Consider the following 19,686-nt stretch of genomic DNA (forward strand, 5'->3'; position numbering starts at 1 on the left):
TCAGGTACACCACCCCTGCTAAGAGTTTCGTGGCTCACTGGGTCTGCTCAGGTACACCACCCCTGCTAAGAAGGAACTGCAGGTAGTAGGTCCTCCTGCTCATGACAGTGTCATCTGGGAGTGTTGGGTTTTCTGTTGCTGTGATAAAGCACTGATGAAAAGCCACACAAGCAGGAAAGGGTTTGTCTCAGCTTACAGGTTACAGCCCATTGTAGAGGGAAGTCAGGACAGGAAGCTGGAGGCAGGAACTGAAGTAGAGGCCATGGGAGAGCATTGCTTGCCGGCTGGCTTTCTCTGGCCTTCTCTGGCTTGCTCAGCTGCCTTTTTCTGCAGTGGCTGAGCCCTCACACATCCTCCAGGCCAATCTGATGGAAGCATTCCTATACTGAGATTCCCTCTTCCTAGATTAGTCTAGGTTTGTGTCAAGTTGACTAAAGCTAAGCAGTACAGTGAGCCTTCGCCTCAGCAGCTACAGTAAAGGAATGTGGTTACTTCTTCCTGGTCAGGCAGAAAACCCCCTTGTTAGAGCTGATTCCATGAACTCTGCTCACCCCCTGTGAGTATCCTGTTAACTTCTGACTCTAAGAGAGAGAGAGGTCCGCACACACGGTGCTGTAGCAGCTCTGCCTCTTTAGAGGACCACACCCAGAGTTGGACAGACAGCAGTTTCAGGGATGTGATGTCTGCCAGGGAGGGCCAGCTCCTAATGATGGTGTGCTTGCATGCTTCTGTGGGGGTGGCTGCTGTCATGACCATCTCATGTGCTGTCAGATGTGTCGGCTGGGACAGCACAAGCCCATCTGCAAAGTGCTCCGTGATGGGATCATGCGTGTGGGCAAGACCGTGGCGCAGAAGCTGACAGAGGAGCTTGTGAGCGAGTGGTTTAACCAGCCGTGGAGCAGTGAGGAGAGTGACAATCATTCCAGACTCAAACTTTATGCTCAAGTTTGCCGCCATCACCTAGGTAAAGGGGAAAATGGTTAGCGTGGGAGAGTTGCTGACGTGCAGTGGGAAAGTCTTCTCCCTCCCTGGCAGGTGCAGCATTGTGGCTCTGTCTCAGCCGTGGCTGACCTGGAACTCACTATGTAGACCTGCCTCTGCCTTCTGAGTGTTGGCACTGAGGCCTCTGCCACTGTGCCTGGCTAAATCCTGATTTTTATGTGATGTGTTATTAAATTTGCTTATTGGGGTTATATGTGCTTAGAGCCATTTTGAAAACAGCAGCATTCCTCAACATTAGCTGCTTAAGCTTGAAGACAATTTCAGAGCTTGCAGAGCTGCATATTCATGGTGTACTATGTGACTGTGGGTGAACATCCATGTGCACTGTATGACTGTGGTTGAACATCCATGTGCACTGTATGTGACTGTGGGTGATCTATGTGCACTGTATGTGACTGGATGCATGTTCGTGGCGCACTGTCAAAACTGTGGGCATATGCACAGCTAAAGGATCCAGTTCTCAGTGACATCAGAAAAGGAGGCTTGTTAAAAGTGATTTCTTTTCTGTTTCTTCCTGTAAGCCAAATGTAGAATTGACTAGCTATTCTGTGTGCACTCAGCGGTTTGTGTAGGAGTTTTGTATTCATATGTGGTGGCAGAATTCAAGGTGTCCAGGGGACACTGCTAGGGTCACTAAGATGATTTTTGTCTTCCTCCAGCACCTTATTTAGCCACTCTGCAGCTCGACAGTGGCCTGCTGATGCCACCTAAGCACCAGAGCCCACCAGCAGAAGCACAGGGACAAGCCACGCCTGGGAATGCTGGGTCTTTACCTTCGAATTCAGGCTCAGGAGCACCTCCAGCTGGCAGTGCATTCAATCCCACCTCCAGCAGCTCTGCAAACCCCACAGCAAGTAGTTCATCTGCCTCCTCTGGGCCGCCAGGCTCCTCAGCTGCCTCTGCTCCAGGCATCACTCAGATGAACACTACCTCTTCTTCAGGATTCGGTGGTGGTGTTGGAGGGCAGAACCCCAGTGCGGGGGGCAGCTCTACAGATCGAACCCCAGGGAATGTGGCTTGTGGAGACACTGAGCCTGGGCAGAGCTGCACCCAGTCCTCACAGGATGGACAAGACAGGTATGTTTGTGTCTCACAACCAAGTTAAGCTTCCACTTGGTCACACAGTGGGGCTTCTGCTTGGTCACACAGTAGGGCTTCTGCTTGGTTATACCCCTTTACTCTACCTCACACACACACTTTCTCTCAGAATTCAGTCAAATGCTTCTCTGTTCTTGCTAATAAGAAGTGACAAGTGGCGCTCCGAGGGCCTGTTAAGAGAGAGAGTCAATAGTCAGCATGCTTATTACCGAGTTCATTAAGTAGTAGTGTTATAAAACCTTTGTGTGCACTGTTAATAAAGGGATCAGAGACAACGCCCACTTCAGACTAACACAGATACAAGTACTCTGTTCAAACACACTCGAGTCCAGACATGCCTGCAGTATTGGGAATTTGGGGATATTTACATAGCCAGCATCCTTTGCCTGAAAATGAGAAACCCAAGACCCTGAGTTCTGAGTGTCACATAGCAACTTTTGGCTTTTGTACTGCTGTCTGTCTCCTGTCTCATCTGTGAAATGTTGAGCCTGATGTGTGACACGTGGCTGATGCATTGGATCATAGCCTGGGGACTGGTGGGCTCTGTGATTGATTTGTTCCATAGAGTTTATCTTGGCCATCAGAGCCTCATACCCGACTCTCTCTCCAGTGTTACAGAGAGGGAGAGAATAGGAATCCCCACGGAGCCCGACTCTGCAGACAGCCATGCCTACCCTCCAGCCGTCGTCATTTACATGGTGGACCCCTTCACCTACACTGCGGAGGAGGACTCCAGCTCTGGAAACTTCTGGCTGCTGAGCTTGATGCGCTGCTACACGGAGATGCTGGATCACTTACCCGAGCACATGAGAAGCTCGTTCATTCTCCAGGTCACTGTCCACTAGCTTGCTCTTCGTGCTGCTGGGAGGCAGGGTTCCGAGTCCTCTGAGTTGCAGATCCATTAGCCTGTGGAGAGCAGGGCTCCTTCAGGGTGCCATAGTTTAGATTGAGCCATCATTTCTGTCCTAGAGTGTTTCTGTGCTTGCCTCATTACAAGGTCAGGGGTCTCTCTTTCCAGTTAACATGTGAACATCTCTCCTCTCCACTTGTCATGAGAACACTTTGTTGTCCTAAGACAGGTCTCACTGTGGTACTGAGGCTGGCTTCCAGCTTCTGATGGGCCAACCTCTGCAGTGCTGAGACTGGGCCTGTCCAGATAGCACAGTGGATCTTGTATGTTGGCCATGCTCACATAGGTCTACATTTGGAGTGCACTCGCTTTTCCCAATGGTGTAAGTGAAGTCTTAGCAAACATGCTGGTGCATTGTTCTTTATTCTAAGTCCTTTTAAAAGTGGATACTCAATGTAGACACTGAAATGTCACTTTCCAAAGTGCTTGCTCTTGTTTCCTGAGCAGGAAGTGAGCACGCCTGCTTCCCTGCACTTTTACTAGACTTTAAATGAAGTGATGGTTAACTGTTCTACACAGTGGAGATGGCTCATGAATGCTTTATTGAAAGCTGTCCTGTAGAGTGAAGGAGTGAAGTTAGAGTGAACAGAAGAGACTGGCAGCCTAACTTGTGTTAAAGTCTGAGTCCACCTGATTAGATAGCTCTGCAGCGTGCTGTGTCAGATGTTGTACAAATGGGCATGCACTAAGATGCCAGCTTTAAAGTATGAGGGCCATCTGACAGTCCTCAAGGAGACTGGCATACCCATACCACCCTTCTCAAATGGCTGGTGGACATTTGAGGTCCAGCTTTTATGTCACTGAGAGGAGTTAGGGTATAATCACATGTGACATTTATATTATGGAGTTAAGGTCCCATCTGTCTACTCTAGTCATAGCCCTGCCTTGCTGGTCTTCAGCCGTCTGTCTGTCTGTCTGTGAGATTGAACTGACTTGCTTGCCTCCTGTAGATTGTGCCTTGCCAGTACATGCTGCAGACCATGAAGGATGAGCATGTTTTCTACATTCAATACTTGAAGTCCATGGCGTTCTCAGTGTACTGCCAGTGCAGGCGGCCTCTGCCTACACAGATCCACATTAAATCTCTCACAGGCTTCGGGCCTGCAGCCAGCATTGAGATGACCCTCAAGAATCCAGAGGTGAGTTTGTAAAGAGAGCCATCTCCTGCAGCAGTGCACACCAGGGCACCTCTCCTGCCTCTCAGCCTAGAGCTAAGTCTGTGCCTGCCAGTCCCTCAAGTGTGCTGCCTATGACTCCAGACCCTCCCGAGGCTGCGCACAATGGATTTATCTTATTGTGGCTTCAGTTTCTGTTTTCCTACTGTCCGTTGACATTTGGTCAGCTTTCTTCTTATTTTCTAATATACTAGTTTCTTTCAGTCAAGCATTGATGGCTTATACTATTTACTGACAGGTGTTTTAAACAACTAAACCACAGACCCCCCCATAGTTCATGCATTTCAATATACTCTTGCTGTCTGTGTCCTCGTTGCCAGCTGTGTTTAGTCTTGGAGAGAGGGTGGTGGGAACAGCCTGTTGTCAGTGTCCCCTGTTTTCCTCCCTGCTGTTGCTCTGGGTTTTATTGTAAACACTACCTTGGTTGGCCTTGTGCTGATAATGACCTTGATTCTTATTTCAGCGGCCCAGTCCAATCCAGCTTTATTCCCCTCCCTTTATATTGGCCCCAATCAAAGACAAGCAGACAGAGCCGGGAGAGACCTTTGGTGAGGCGAGCCAGAAATACAATGTGCTCTTTGTGGGTTATTGTCTGTCTCATGACCAGCGCTGGCTCTTGGCATCCTGCACTGACCTGCATGGGGAGTTACTGGAGACCTGTGTTGTAAATATTGCTTTACCGAGCAGGTGAGACCCCTTTCTAATTGGGTCAGCTTCTGTTAACTCTGTGCTTAGAAAGTGTGCCCTGCTGAGTGACAGCTGACTCGTGTAGGACCCTTCATGTTCCTCTGTCTGTCAGGTCACGGAAGAGTAAAGTGTCTGCGCGGAAGGTCGGGCTGCAGAAGCTGTGGGAGTGGTGCCTGGGCATTGTCCAGATGACGTCTCTGCCCTGGAGAGTTGTCATTGGCCGCTTGGGGCGTCTTGGCCATGGGGAGCTGAAAGGTGAGCAGGTGCAGGGGACTGAGCTTTGACTGGGGCTGAGCAGGGCAAGGACATTGCCCCAAGGCCAAAACTCATGACTGCCAGAATTTCTAAACTCTGTAGCTCTACCCCTAACCAGTCACTTACAAAAGTAATATTTTAAATGGAAAGTGGAAAGCATGTTTCATTAGTATAAAGTTAGATTTATAACATCACATATTAAGGCAGTAAAGAAAGTTAGGATGAAGACAACTTGTATCGAAGATTGGCAGTGATGCTAAATACCACATGTAAGAACAGCATTCCTGGCTGGAGAGACAGCTCAGTGTGTAAAATGCCTTATTGTGTAAGCGCGAAAGCCTGCATGGAATCTGCAGCAGGTTCCCTGAGGTCGTCTCAGACACACAGCATGTGGGTGCAGCATGGCTAGGAGACACCTCCCAGCAAACTCCCTGATCCCTGGCTCCTCCACAGAACTCTCTGAGCCTTAGGTGCGGGGATCGTGATACAGGGTACAGTCTCACCAACATGGCTGCCTGGACATGGGCTCAACGGTAGATATGCAGGGGCCTCAGCCGTGCACAAGACCGCAAGCTAAGGGATAAGAGCGCAACAGTTGACTGTCCACTACCAAATGATCAGCCCAGAAGACACACACTTGAGTAACACAGGAGTAACACATGGACAGAGCACATTAGACTTAGGATTGCTTATGTATATAGTATACACACATGCATGGAACATGGAAGGGTTTGGAGGGAAGTGAGAGGAGGGGTAATAATCACATTATTAGAATCTCAATACAAGAATTAAAGAGAAAGAAGACATGCATCCCAAAGTGGATAGTGTCCTTGCTGAGGCCCAAGAGCAGTTTCCTCTTGCAGAGCAGTTATCAGTTTGTAGTTCTTCAGTTCTTCCAGTGTGAAGTCACAACAAGCATAAGAACTACATGAATGGCTGTGTCTGTGACTGACACAGGCGGCAGACTGTAGTTCATGCCAGCCCCTGTGTTTGAGTGTACTGTTTGACTGCAGGAAGTGCAAGCTGGGTGCTGTAGACTCCCTGGAATTAAACCATCGACAGTGGAAGAGCCCACATGCAAGCTGCTGCATGTAGGGCAGATTGTACTAGAGTGTCAGGTTCAGAGCCATGTGTGCACACACTGCAGTGTGTATGTTCTAGTCACACGTGATGTTGTGGACTGGGAGGAAATGTTTGTTTTAAACAGCATCACACTTACTGAGTCTTGTCTCAGTAGCCTGGAGGTTAATCCATTGGGAATTCCTCTTGTCATTGCTGTGAGATTGGCTCTCTTCCTCCCCACTCTGCTTTTAAAGGCTCTCAGCTCTTCATAACCCCTGGGAAGGTGGGGGAATAATAGAAAAGAAGCAGGGGGTGAGCATGCTGTATGTCACTTGCTGCTTTAGAAATGATTAGGGCCCCCTCCTTATAAGACTGTGGGAAGGGTGTACTCTTCTTTCTTGCCTCTTAAGAGGCCCTGAGTGTGGCCGAAGGAACTGTACAGACCGCAGAAGCACATCTTTACCTCCCGACTGACTGGGGCTCCTCCTCTCGGAGCCATGTCTGAGTGAGGTCATGCAGAAGCCCCCGTGTCTACCGGTTAGCTGCCATGTTTGCCCGGAAGAACCCAGCCTTGTTGCTGTGTTATGATGCTCACACCTGTCTTGACTTCTGCTGTTTGAAGATGTTTTCTCCCTGTTCTCAGACACGTTTCTCTCTCCTGTGACTACCATTAGAAATATAAAGCACACTGCCCTGTCCTTGCCCTGGGAAGAAGAGCCATGTGACTGTAGAAAAGCCTGCAGCTGAGCACCATGTGCCCTGTGAGGTGCGAGTGATGTGACTCATCTGCAGTGCTTAGACACAGTGCTTCTGCTTAGGGGCAGTGAACAGTTGTCAGAGGAAGGTGAAAAATCAGACCCTGGGGGAACATGGCTACCCCAGGCTAGCCCAGCCAGCAGAGACCTCAGTAATGAAAGGCTTTTAGAACCTGCATCTGCCAGGGTCTGTTGCAGGCCCTCAGAGGGTACTCTATAGACAGATGGAAGCCTACAGAAGCAGGCTTTTGTTTCTGTGTTAATGCAGTGAGATAGAAACTATGTAACAAAAGAAGGGAGGGGACTGAACACAGGAAGCCCTCCTCCCTTGGGGTCACAACAGAGCTGACATGCGTGAGTGTGAGACGTCGTGCACACTTGTAAGCACTGTGTTTGTGGTGTCTGACTTTAGATTGGAGTATCCTCCTTGGAGAATGTTCACTGCAGACAATCAGCAAACAGCTCAAGGATGTGTGCCGAATGTGTGGGATCTCTGCTGCAGACTCTCCTTCCATCCTCAGTGCCTGCCTGGTTGCCATGGAGCCCCAGGGGTCCTTTGTAGTGATGCCAGGTAAATTGTCTCTTGTCACTTACATTAATTAGGTATTTTATCAGCCCAGTACATTCAAACTTAAATCCATGGGTAAATGTAGTATTGTATTTCTAACAGAAGCTTGGGTTTTGACCTAGAAAATGAGACCATCTGCTATCTTCCTGGGGGCAGGAGTTGACTGTCTTTGTTGGCCACAGCTTGGGAGAAAGATGAAGTCCTGGGTGTGAGGGAAAGCTGGTGCAGCTAGGCTGGTGTGTGTCTTAAGCCTAGTCTCCTGGTCATAGGAGCTCACCCTGCAGAAAGCCTCGGGATGCCAGCACAGCACCCCGGGAAGGGTTTAGTGCCTCTGCTGCTGCTGACGATGAATAGTGGAGCAAAGAGAAGAACATGTATTTAGCACAGGGCCAGACATGAGTGAGCTCTGGTGACTGTCGGGACCTCGGGTCAGAAGCTTGGTGACTGCGCTGGCTTTTGGAAAGCTAGAGCAGGGCCGGCCATGGTCTGACTGCCACTAAGCTGTTTGACATGTCAGAGGCAGTTTTGAACCCTGTCTACTCCTTTCCTGTGAAGTTAGCAGTATCTGAGGATAGGCTTCAGAGCAGGACAGTGGCTGGACTGTCTGCTCCTTAGCCCTCAGGTCACCTTGCTTGCCAGCTGCAGCTGTGGCAGTTTACACACCTTTTAGACACTTGTGCCCTCATTTATAAAGTAGAGACACTTGCTGCTACCTCAGAGTGGCTGTGCTGAACCAGTGAGGTTCGTGCATGGAGCTTAGCACAGGCCAGCATCTGGCAAGTGCTGTCTAGGGCTAAGTAGAGCATTGGCTGCTGTCATTGAGAGAACCATGTGCTTATAAATCGTGACACAGGTGGGAAGCATGCAGGAGGTCAGCATCAAGGCTCCAGGTCACTTAGTGAGTAAGTCACTTACAGATGTGTGCTCACTCTGTCCAGGGTCATGTCCACATTTGCAATGTAAGGCAAGGGTCAGGCAATCATCACTGGTGGTTTCAGTTGGGTACTTTAAAGATATTTAAGCAGCTGGGCCTGGCCTTACATGTCTGCCCCTTGAGGTGTATATGTCGCATGACACCTCACTCGGGCTGTCAGTCTGCTGAGGCATTCTGACACTACACTGCTTTTTTAGATGCTGTCACAATGGGCTCTGTGTTTGGCCGAAGCACCGCATTGAACATGCAGTCGTCCCAACTGAACACACCTCAGGACGCCTCCTGCACCCACATCTTGGTGTTCCCAACATCGTCAACCATCCAGGTGGCTCCAGCCAACTACCCTAATGAGGATGGGTTTAGCCCCAACAATGGTGAGAGACGGGCTCATGGCAGCTGTCCACACTAACTGGGTGTGTGACGGTTTTACCTTCATGTTTCTTCTTTCCAAATTTCCTTCAAGTCCGGCCTTCTTCTGCAGTGTAGGGAGAGCATCTCCTAATGAGCACTGCTTTAATCTGCTATGGGGTGGGCTTCTCCCTGGTCCCTGACATCAGCCTTCCAGCCCTGTAGCTACTGACCATGTACCTAGCTGGGGTCTGCTTGCTGCTGGACGGTGCCAACATTGACCTTGCAACAACCGAGCTGCCGTTTACCTTTTCCTCTGTCTTTGGAGGCTGAAAGGGATTGGGGGCTTTCTTCCCTGGCTGTGATTTCTCCACGGTGTGTTTACTTGGTTAGGAGGTCACTGGAGAGAAAACAAATTACAGTTTGTAGCACTTGCACACAGTGGGCACCTGTTAGGTACTTACAGCATGCCTGTGGGGTTGAAGGTTAACAGAACATCGAATGGCAAGGTGGAGCGAGGTTACTTTTTAACTTCCCTGTGTTTCCCTCTAGATGACATGTTTGTAGACCTTCCATTCCCAGACGACATGGACAATGACATTGGCATCCTCATGACCGGGAACCTCCACTCCTCTCCCAACTCCTCTCCGGTTCCCTCCCCGGGCTCTCCCTCTGGAATCGGTGTGGGCTCTCACTTCCAGCACAGTCGGGTAAGGATGTTGGAAGGAGGTTGCTGAGAACAACCACAAGCTCAGGAAACCCTCCCTGCTCTCAGCCCTGCTTTGACTGCTCACGCCTCTCCCCAGAGGTCGAGGTCTCGGTGCACAGGTCTCCTGCCTATCTTGGGGAGCAGGGATTTGGAAAGAAATATTCGGGCATTCCTAGTGCTCCCTTTATTAGGAAGTTAGTCTTCCTGTGTGCAGCACCAAAAGGTGGTGCTCCTCCCTGTTGCTTGTTGGTGTTGGAGGGCTGAGAAGCTGCGGGTGCGTGCTCTCCATCCTGGCCTTCCCAGAGGATAGGGATGCTTGTATTTTCCTGAGCTAAAAGGCTAGGGCAGAGTTTTCCTCCATCTCCTTCTTAGTTATTTTCCCAGATAGTGACTTTTGAGTGAGAGGCAGTAGGGAAGACCCGTGGCTCCTATGTGCAGTGGCTTGAGCTGAGGAAGTCCCTGCAGCATGTGACTGGTCTGTGGCCTGTGTTCACGCACTTTCTCGTATACAGCGCTGGTCATGTTGGCAGCAGCCTGCAGGGGCGTCAAGAGCCACCCAGTGCATAGTTCTCAGATGTGTCCGGATCACTGCTACAAGCCAGTGAGGGAGCCAAGCCCAGTGCCAGCTCCATCTTTAAGTGCCGTGGATTAATGAAAGGTTTGAAGGTCAAGAACTGCCCTGTAGCTCTGTCAGCTTTGTCCCAGCCAGTGACTTAGACCTACCTCACAGCCGGATTGTACCTGTGACTGAGGTTCTGAGGAGGAATTAAGTCAGTAAGGAGTTGCTGTGTGTTGTCTCGCCCTGAGCAAGTGCCAGCCACCCCAGGCGCACTGACTTGTAGAGGGGACCATGCTGCCAGTGCCGCTGTCACTTAGGGTGATGAGGAAAAGGAAGGGTTAGAATAGAGTCACTTTTGTCATGGAGCAGCTGAAGGGACAGGGGCCAGCAGGGCCCTCAGTCACTGCCTGCCCAGTGCTTCTCCTCCTGGGAGGAAGAGATGGTAAATGCCTGGGATTCCTTCCGGCTACTGGCCAGGGGTGACAAGCTGTTTGTTCCCTGACGTTTATTTTGACGGGAACTGAAAGGTCAGATTTTATTCTAGCAGTTTGAATTCGTATTCCTGTGATTGGTGCATGGCAGCCTGTGGTGACCCCGCCGTGACCCTGTCATGACGCCGTCATGTGCTTACTGCTTCGGTTCACTGTAGCATTCCTAAAATCTTAGCTGTTGATGTTTTCAGTCCTGAGCCCCTCAGCCTGGAGCCTCCCAGAGTCTTTGAGCATTTTTTTCTTCCTGAACTGTTTATCCCTAGCTAAGTCATCACACAGGACCAGGAGCTCAAGGCTTTGTCTTTGTTTCACAGCAGGCCTCAAGTCGGCTGCCTTCAAGTCCGATCCTCCTGCCTTAACCTCCTTTCTTCCTGAGTTTGAGGATTATGTGCACAGATATGTGTGTGTGTGTGTTCTACTGTGTCCTGACTTCACTTTTTATCTTTGGCCAGAATAATTTTATTTTATTTTTCTCTATCCAGAATCAGAGTTGATAGGATTTGATGTAGTAAATTAATAAGGATCATTTTCTTTCTCTAAATAGGAGACATTAAAAACAAACTGACCACTGACTATTACTTGTACTAAAGGCACCTTTTAAATCTCAGTAGTCACTGACAGGTGGGAAGTGCTTGATGCAGAGAGGCACGCGCACACTCACTCGGTGAGCACACATTGCTCCCTGCAGACTCTGAGCTGTGGTGCTCAGTTCTAATCCAGGGGAGGTAATGATGGAGAGCAGGTACACTCCAAGGGTCCTGGATGCCCCTGAGGATGCTGGGGTCTTCCATCTCAGCATGCAGTGACACAAAGCTCCAGAGCGGGTGGCTTGTGCTTCTGGGATCACTGTATCCATTTTTCCAGAACCTTTGTCTTTTCGATAGTGTTTGTCAGATGCCTGACTTCACTGCAGAGACCTGTGTATTCCAGGTCACATTGCTCAGTCCCCAAGGGCTTTGGTGGAAGGTGCTGCAGGCAGGGGACTGTCACTAGTGTGCATAGTCAAGATGAAAGCTGCAGTTAGTGCCTGGTGATGCTCATTGTCCTTTGGGCCTTGTTTTTCAGAGCCAGGGAGAGCGGCTTCTGTCTCGGGAGGCTCCAGAGGAACTCAAGCAGCAGCCCCTGGCCCTTGGGTATTTTGTGTCCACTGCCAAAGCAGAGAACCTCCCGCAGTGGTTTTGGTCATCGTGCCCCCAGGCCCGGAACCAGTGCCCACTCTTCCTGAAGGTTGGTAGATGCACTCTGGGGTTTAAGACAAGTCTCTGGCATGTGTTTTCATTTGGTTGGAGCTAGAAATCTCCTCTTTGCCGCCACAGGCTCTTTGTACTCCTCTGTCCCTTGTCACTTAAAGTCTGAGGAGGTTTTAGTTACAGGAGAGTGGAGTTCAGAAAAGGGACCCAGACTTGCTGTTAAGAAGTGAATCCACTTTAACCTTCGGAGGCCGTCAGGGTCCTGATGTCAGTGTGGGAGCTACATGTGGCTCAACCTGACTCTCCCAGTCAGTACGATGGCTGCCAGGAAGCCACAGCACAGTCCTGCCTGGCTGCATACTGGAGCCGTCCTCCATAGAGCAGAGCCAGGGCCATTCAAACCTTTCACATCTGTGTGTTTTCCTCCTTGTATGGCTTTTATTGATTGTGTCCTTAAAACAAGGCCCACATGTGCAGAGTGTAAAGGAACCTCAGAGGGCATCCATTTCTCAGTTTGGCAGAAAGAGAGAAAGGTTTGAGAGTATACAATGGTGGGGAGCCATGGGGAGAGGACTCTTGTAAGGGAGTCAACTGAGTGATGACAGCCCTGAGCTCCCCCTGTGGCACAGCACACCCACCTGCAGCCATCGGATGCTGGCAGATGTGAGAAATGACGTAGGTACCTATCATGCCCATGCCCGGCTGTGAAGGTGGCTGAGGTGGGAGGTCATATGACTTGTGAGCTGAAACAAGGCTGAAGGGTGCAGCAACCCTGCCACAGAATAAGCCAGCCCAGTGACAGGAGCAAGAGATGAGGGGAAGCCGCATGCCATGCTGTGAGTAAGGGCCGGCTGAGCCAGCTCTGCAGCACTGGTGTCGTCTTGTGTGGCATGGAGGGGGCATGGAGTAACCTGTGGGAAATACTCCAGTGTAGCCAGGAACACCTAGTCAGTCAGCAGAGCAGGGAGATTCCCCAGGACTGTTAGGGTCGTATACAAACAGGCAGTAGCGTGTCACTCTACTCAGAGATACCAGGCACAGGTGGGCATGGAAGGCTGTGATGGAGCGCCTTGCTCACCTGACACCTGAGTGTGAAGGAAATGGCCATCCCCTTCGTGGAGGTTAGTTTCTGTCTGTATTGGGACAGCAGACAGTCAGCGCCTCTGTGTCCTCTGATTATGTGCCCACCCCGTGGAACGCTCCTGCCTGCCTGTCCTCGAGGTCCTCTGCCTGCCCACCCTGGAGGTGCACCCGCAATTAAATCTCCGGATCAAACAGTAGGGATTGTGAGGAATCTGAAGGGTAGAGGGGTTGAGAAGCCCTACAGTATAAAGAGCCACATCTAGACTGCAGAGCCTTGACACTCCTCTGTCCTCTCCAGCCCTCACGGCAGCTTGGCCCAAAGCTGGAGGATGGAAGAGAAAGTTTTGAGACCATCAGAGAGACTTGACTATAGCCTATTAGCTGATACAAAGGAATCACATTCAGGGTGTGTGCGATGCTGATCTTAAAGGTTCTCATCTGTAAGCATTACTTCCTAAATTTACAAGGGAAATGATAGAGTATTTGGTTGTTTTAAAATATTTCCAAGGTAAAATACTAAAAAGAAAGTGACAAATAGTGGCCACTGTCCCAGCTTTGGTGGCAGGGCATACAACGCTACATAGGAACTGCTGTTTCATGTGCTCGACTGTTGTGTTAGAAGCAAGGTATGCTGGTGAGATGGCCCAGTCAGTCAGAGAGCCCCCAAGCCCCGGGTGCATCTGGTGGCAGGGATCAGTGCAGCAGGCTGTCTTCTGACCTCACGTGTGTGCTGTTTGTTTGTCAACTTGTTTTCTCAAGAAGCAAAATGAAGTAGGTTAGACCAGAAAGAGAGGCCCCCTGAAACTAGTTTTGAGCTTACCTCTAGGACACGGTACTGTGTCCCAGGAGATGACTGAGCAGTTGGGACTCAGGCACACAGCAGCCTGCCTCTGCATGACTGAGGAGCCGGAGCCTAGGCTGGGGCCGCGCTGATTCTTCACTGTGATGCTCTGCACCTGGAAAGAAACAAAGTTCTCGGTTCTTTCCCCAGGCTTCCCTGCATCACCACATCTCTGTAGCTCAGACGGATGAGCTCCTTCCTGCCAGGACCTCTCAGCGGGCTCCGCACCCTCTGGACTCCAAGACCACATCTGATGTTCTAAGGTAGCTCTGACTGAGGCAGCGCTGCTGTCCCTGGGGAAGTGGCGCTCCTTCCTCCTTGTCCCTGAGTAGTTCAGGACAGGGTGGTGCCCAGAGACACTGCTGCTTGTGCAGAGTAGCGGTGTCCACTTCTCCCCACTAGTGCAGGGACACACAGTGTGTGCACTCAGTTCACCACACAGTAGGTGCAGGGACACTTCATTTCCTATTCCAAAGAGGTGATGCAGTTGTCAGCCCTGGGCAGAAGGACAAAGGTTAGGGAGCAGAGCCTGGGAGTGGCTCTGCATGGAACACTCGGGTTTGGCCTTCTCTGCCACAGATAGGTATGCTCGATTGACTAGAGCACACATTCTTTGTTATGAAACGCACGGACTCTGTTTCACTGTTTCCATCAGGGCATACAATTTAATGGTGCAGGCCTGTAAGCCCAGAATTGAAAGAGAAGGCAGAAGAACCAGGAGGTGAAAGTCATCCTTAGTTACTTACTGAGTTCAAGCCCAGAGTCCAGCCTGAGCTCCAGAGACACTGTGTGGATGTGCATGTGTGTGCATGTGGATGCACGTGCCCGATGCCAGCCAGTCTCTTCCTATCTCTCACCACGCTCCTGAGATTGGCCTGTGTCCACCTCCTCTTCCCTTCCCTCCTCCTGCTATTGGATTATAGTGTGCACTGTTGCACACTGCTTTACACGGGTTCTGGGGCACACACTCAGCCTCTCTGTCACTAACTGAGACATTGCCCCAGACCCAAGACTGGATCTTCAGAACACCAAGCAGACAAAAGCTATCCTGTGCCTTGAGAGCTGAGCCTTTCTGGGTGCTCTCTGATGTACTATGGTTTGGAAATGGGCGATGTACAGGTGCCTCACTAGCCACTTGGCTCCCAGGGTCTCTGCTGGAACACAGAGCAAGGGCCTTGTACAAGTTAAGTACAACCATGCACACCGAGGACCCAGTACCCAGGCAGACAACTAAGGCTGTGGTCAAAAGTATCAGGCTAACCTGCAATAGAGAGCAAGTCCCTGTCCACCCCTGTTGATTTTTTTCCAGTGACCACATCAGAATAACATGGAGAAACTTGGAAAGCCAAGTGTCAGTAAAGTATTACATTCTGAACAATTCAATATGGTCAGTATATTCTCATTTTGGCATCTAGCCAACATGAAACAGTTTTCATTCAGTGGCTTCCTGATCCTGGTGACCATGCTGGTGTGCAGGAACACAGGGGGGCCACGTGGGCCCCACACACCCCAAGCCTGTGGCCCAGAAGCTGACTCTGTGCTCTCCCTGGCAGGTTTGTGCTGGAGCAGTACAACGCCCTATCCTGGCTCACGTGCAATCCAGCCACCCAGGACCGCACTTCCTGCCTTCCCGTCCACTTCGTGGTGCTCACGCAGCTGTACAATGCCATCATGAACATGCTCTAACCGGGAAGGGAAGCGCTTGCCCTCTGCCTCAGCTCCTCCTGCAGCCTTGGCCAGGGAGCCTGCTCCACTCTGCAAATGCCCGGCCTTTTTTAGAGCACTCCCTACACCCCGCACTGTGACGCCTTCTGAGCAGGCTCATGCTCCTCCTGCAGTGTTCATTGCCACAGTGACTCCTTGACGTGTCTCACGAGGACCTGGAAATTTCTATAAGCAGTGACTTGAGCCAATGTGTGATATGTGCAGCCTGCAGTCCCCGGGAAGTGGCGGCTGTTGGTGGCTGAAGAGGCAAGGAGAAGAGACACCATCCTTTTGCACAAGAGCCTGCTCTCAGCCTCTGTTTAGTACCAGCCTGTCCAGCCCTCTGAATGCAATCCTCTAGCCAATGGTGGATGCCTGGGGGTCTCCCATACTTCATAACCTGGGATGTGTCACAACTAAGAGCCAGCTCCAGGACAGGATCTAGTGCTGGGGCCTCTGCCTCCCCTGCCTGTCAGGAGGGCTTTAGTTGATGGCACACCTGTGTAGACACAGGAGGTCTGGGGACAGCTGCATTCTGTTTATTTATTTTTCATTTTGTTGTAAGTTTTTTTGCGACTTTGTTTTTTCTAATCTTGAGGACCAGGTACAGTAGCTGAAGCCCACTGAGACCCACCGTAGGATTCTCTGAGTACATACCTCTGTCCTAGAAGCCAAGAAAGGAGTGAGAAGAAGCGGGGAGGCCACCTAGTGGTAGACTCGGGTCAGACAGTCTGTGGCTGCAGCCTGTGTAGGTTGCACCCCTATATGAAGGTGGTTAGGCTCAGCCCTGAGCTGGAGGCAAGGACCTTCATCACTTCTCTATACAGTCACATGGAAATACCTTTTCTAGAGAATTCTTACAGAAAGCCAGGTCTCTCCTTTCATTAGATCAAAAGGGACTCGTGTACATATCACAACCAAAGTGTTTGCTCACGAAACCAGTTACAAACANAGTGAATTTTTTCTGGACCATAGGAATATTGTTTAAAAGAAATAGTGCAACTCAACCGTTAAATCAGTACTTGAAGCTGAGCCTCTATGTGGGACTTTAAAAAAAAAAAAAAAAGCCTTTTTAAAGCATTCACAGCTGATTGAAGTATTCTTGACTCCCTGACCCAGACCTTAGGGTTGACTTTGAAACCCTGTTTCTAGCCCTTATGTCGTATGTTTCTGTCTGTGGGTGGTGGGTGTAGACCGGCTTCCCAGAGCCTCCTGACAGGCCCGGCACTGAGCCTGGCTCCCGTGGGAGAGTCATGCAAACTAAGTTCTTCCAAGAGACTTTCATGTCCTGGTTATTAACAAAGAAAAGAAAAAAAAAATGTAATAATTGATATGGTTTTGTAAAAGTATTTTTCTTGAGATAATCTAACGTTTAAAACATTATATTAACATGTGGTGGGGATGTGAAAGCAGAGAAATGACTTGTACATGGGTGACTGTTCTCTGTCTCACCAACTGGGGGGGGGTTGCTTTCCAATGTATAGCTTAAAAAATCTGATATATCAAACCGTTTGTATCTAACATGTACAGTGTAAAATTGACTTAAAATATTGCAGTGCTATTTTTTCTTATCAGAGAGGAAATCCTCAAGGCCTTTTGAAGAACGTAAGATGACGGAGATGTAAACTTGTATAAAGTCACCTCGGGGAGGACGGGCTGTAAACTAGATATTTGTAATCTTTACCACTTGGGATTGCTTCCTCAGAGTTCACCAGAACTTTGAATTTCTCTCTCTCTCTCTCTCTCTCTCTCTCTCTCTCTTTTTTTAAATGGGCTGTTTTTACTGCAGGGGCTTTTCTTCCCTAGAAACCCAACTCTACGCAGAAAAAGAGAAAAGGAAAAAAAAAAAAAAAAAAAAAAAGCTATAAAAAGTTTTAAAAGAAGGCAGCAAAGGGTAGTTTCCATCTGGTGTCTTTTATTTAAGTTTTTTAAGTTAAGAAAAGCTGGTGACATATTTATACGTTTTTGTGCAAAAATAAATGAATGGCAATAGATTTAAAGAAATCTTATTATGTACTTCTGTGTGCAAAAGTCTGTATAATATTTCCCCTAAATATGCATTATTTTACCTGTGAGTTTTTTACAGAATTAATCTGAAATGTACAAGCCCTGGATTTGCTACAGAGTGAGAAGTTATTTTATTTTATTTTTTTTTATTTTGAGAAAACTGCAGAAATCAGAACTCCTACCATGGTTTGAAAAGGGAGGCGGGAGGGGAGGCGGGAGGGCTGGTCCGGCATGCCTGTATGTATCTCTCAAGAGCCTTTTTTTTTAATGTAAAAGCTGTACATTTTTGGGAAGTTCTGATTTTCTTTTCTTTTTTTTTTTTTTTTGTTTCCTTTTACCTTCAAGCATTTTGCAGTGCGCTTCTTTTATATCTAGCAGACAATTGGAAAGAAATACAAAACCTATGTGACGTTCATTTAAGAACCACAGCCCAGTGCTGGTTCAATACACTAAAGACTTTGATAAAAGAGAATCAATGACAAAGGTCTCCATTTTAAATGTCATTCATATATACCTTGTGGATGAGAGCTATATACTTTTACACACTTTTTTAGAGGAATAAATTATTGAATTACTGAAACCTCGAGTGGCTCTTTTCCCCTCCCACCCCGTCTCTGTACTGAGATCACACAGCTCCGGTCTGCGTATGCGTCACAGACGGACCTACTGCTCTGGCCTATAGAGTGCACGTGGGGATTGCATTACCCACCGCCCCAGTGGCTGTTCCATCATTCCCAGGTCGGGTGGGTCCCAGTTGCCACCAGCACCGAGAGCCTCTTAGGTGCTCTGGTGTTTAGGTCCTTCGCGTTCTTAAGCAGGGCAGATCTGATTGTGTCTAGTCCTGGGAGGTTTGCAGACAGCTGTAGAACAAGTGTGCATCCCCTTTCACTCTACTGATGTACAGGCCAGTGGCGTTAGCTTGCTATCAGTCATGCCACACACAAGCAAGTCCTGCTAAACACACACCATCTGCTGTGACTATGGTTTTTCTTTCTCCAGTAGAGAACCCGCTCACTCAGTCTTGGGTTCACTCTCCTGTCCGTTTGAAACATTACCCAAAGTGGACAAGCCCTGGGACTCGGCAGCTCTTCTAGTAAAAACCAAAATAATTTGAAGGGACTTGGTTTTTTCATTGTCCTCTCCTCCATCAGCTTCGAAATCTACTCTCAGTGTCTCCGAATTTAGACAGCAATTTGCTGGGTTGACTCCATAGGACATCACCCCACCCCCCCCACCCCCCTGGTCACATCATTTACAGTGAAAGACAAGGGGAGTCCACAAGTGCTCTGCAGAGCAGAAGGCAGAACACTAAAAGGCAGCCATGTATCCATGTGTTTCCATTGGCTGTACCAGCAGTGACACGCACGCGTGCGCGCGCGCGCACACACACACACACACACACACACACACACACGCCTCAGATTTCCCTACTCCAAGCTAAACAGAACTGGGTGGGTTCTCGCGGGCCTTCCTGTGCACTTTGCTCAGCTCACACATTCAGTTGGTACTCACCTGATTCCATCATTGCTGACCTTACTCCTACGGGAAGCAGGACTTCCTGTAGCTTGTGGCTCAACCTGAGGTGGCAGAAGTTTTGTTGTAGACGTGGAGACATGATGACCGCCATCGGCCATCCAGCTGACCTTCTGCAACTGGTTTCCAATTCCCACAGCCCTCCACTCCACCTGTGAGCCTGAGCGGGTTTTATGTCCCTGCCTTCAGGACATCACAGGGTGAGGGATTTTATGCCAACTGGTATCAAATAGTAAGGCCCCCCCCCCTTTGGAAACGGCTTTTCCTCAGTACAAGGACTAAAAAGCTGTGGAAGACTAGCTACTGAAACAGAAGCCACACCCTGTGCTCAGTCTGCTGCAGCCAGGATCCTGGTCACTGTGAGAAGTAGCTTGGCTCTCCTTGTGTTGAAGTCCTACCCAAGGTGCAATTTCTAATTTGTCGCCACGTGCTCCGGATGTTGCCAGAGTCATTTACATCTACTCTACGGAAAGCCACTATTACTATTTCCTGTTACTAATGACAGGTGTCAAGGAAAGGCTGTGGATCCAGATAGTTTAGAAGATGGTTTATGTCCTGGGCCTCTAGCTCTGCATCCAGCCAGACTAATTCAGTCTTACTTCAATTCATTTTTATTTTTTAATATTTGTTTTTTTCTTTTTTTTCTTTTTTTTTTTTTTTTGAGACAGGGTTTCTCTGTATAGCCCTGGTTGTCCTGGAACTCACTTTGTAGACCAGCCCCCCGCCCCCCCCAAAAAGCCTTGAAAGGCCAGCCTGATCAATTCAATTTTTAAAT

The 19,686-nt window shown here is 49.3% G+C and overlaps 1 protein-coding gene across 4 annotated transcripts in view; it reads left to right on the forward strand.

Annotated features, from left to right (window-relative positions):
• Nucleotides 1–17,958, forward strand: part of Med13l (mediator complex subunit 13L) — a 208,494-nt gene extending 190,536 nt beyond the window's left edge. For 3 of the 4 annotated variants that reach the window (XM_021162041.2, XM_021162042.2, XM_029477503.1), the window contains 12 exons: nt 772–964; nt 1,662–2,079; nt 2,711–2,930; nt 3,961–4,149; nt 4,649–4,872; nt 4,958–5,127; nt 7,357–7,515; nt 8,644–8,820; nt 9,347–9,504; nt 11,619–11,780; nt 13,818–13,930; nt 15,221–17,233. In XM_021162041.2, coding sequence (XP_021017700.1) covers nt 772–964; nt 1,662–2,079; nt 2,711–2,930; nt 3,961–4,149; nt 4,649–4,872; nt 4,958–5,127; nt 7,357–7,515; nt 8,644–8,820; nt 9,347–9,504; nt 11,619–11,780; nt 13,818–13,930; nt 15,221–15,353 — 2,316 coding nt within the window. In that variant the 3' untranslated portion in view covers nt 15,354–17,233. Of the gene's footprint in view, nt 1–771; nt 965–1,661; nt 2,080–2,710; nt 2,931–3,960; nt 4,150–4,648; nt 4,873–4,957; nt 5,128–7,356; nt 7,516–8,643; nt 8,821–9,346; nt 9,505–11,618; nt 11,781–13,817; nt 13,931–15,220 lie in introns of all 4 variants that reach the window. The other variant, XM_021162043.1, reaches the window with a different exon arrangement.
• Nucleotides 17,959–19,686: the final 1,728 nt, after the last annotated feature.

This window comes from Mus caroli, chromosome 5 (genome assembly GCF_900094665.2).
Source record: "Mus caroli chromosome 5, CAROLI_EIJ_v1.1, whole genome shotgun sequence".
In the NCBI taxonomy this organism is placed as follows: Eukaryota; Metazoa; Chordata; class Mammalia; order Rodentia; family Muridae; genus Mus; species Mus caroli.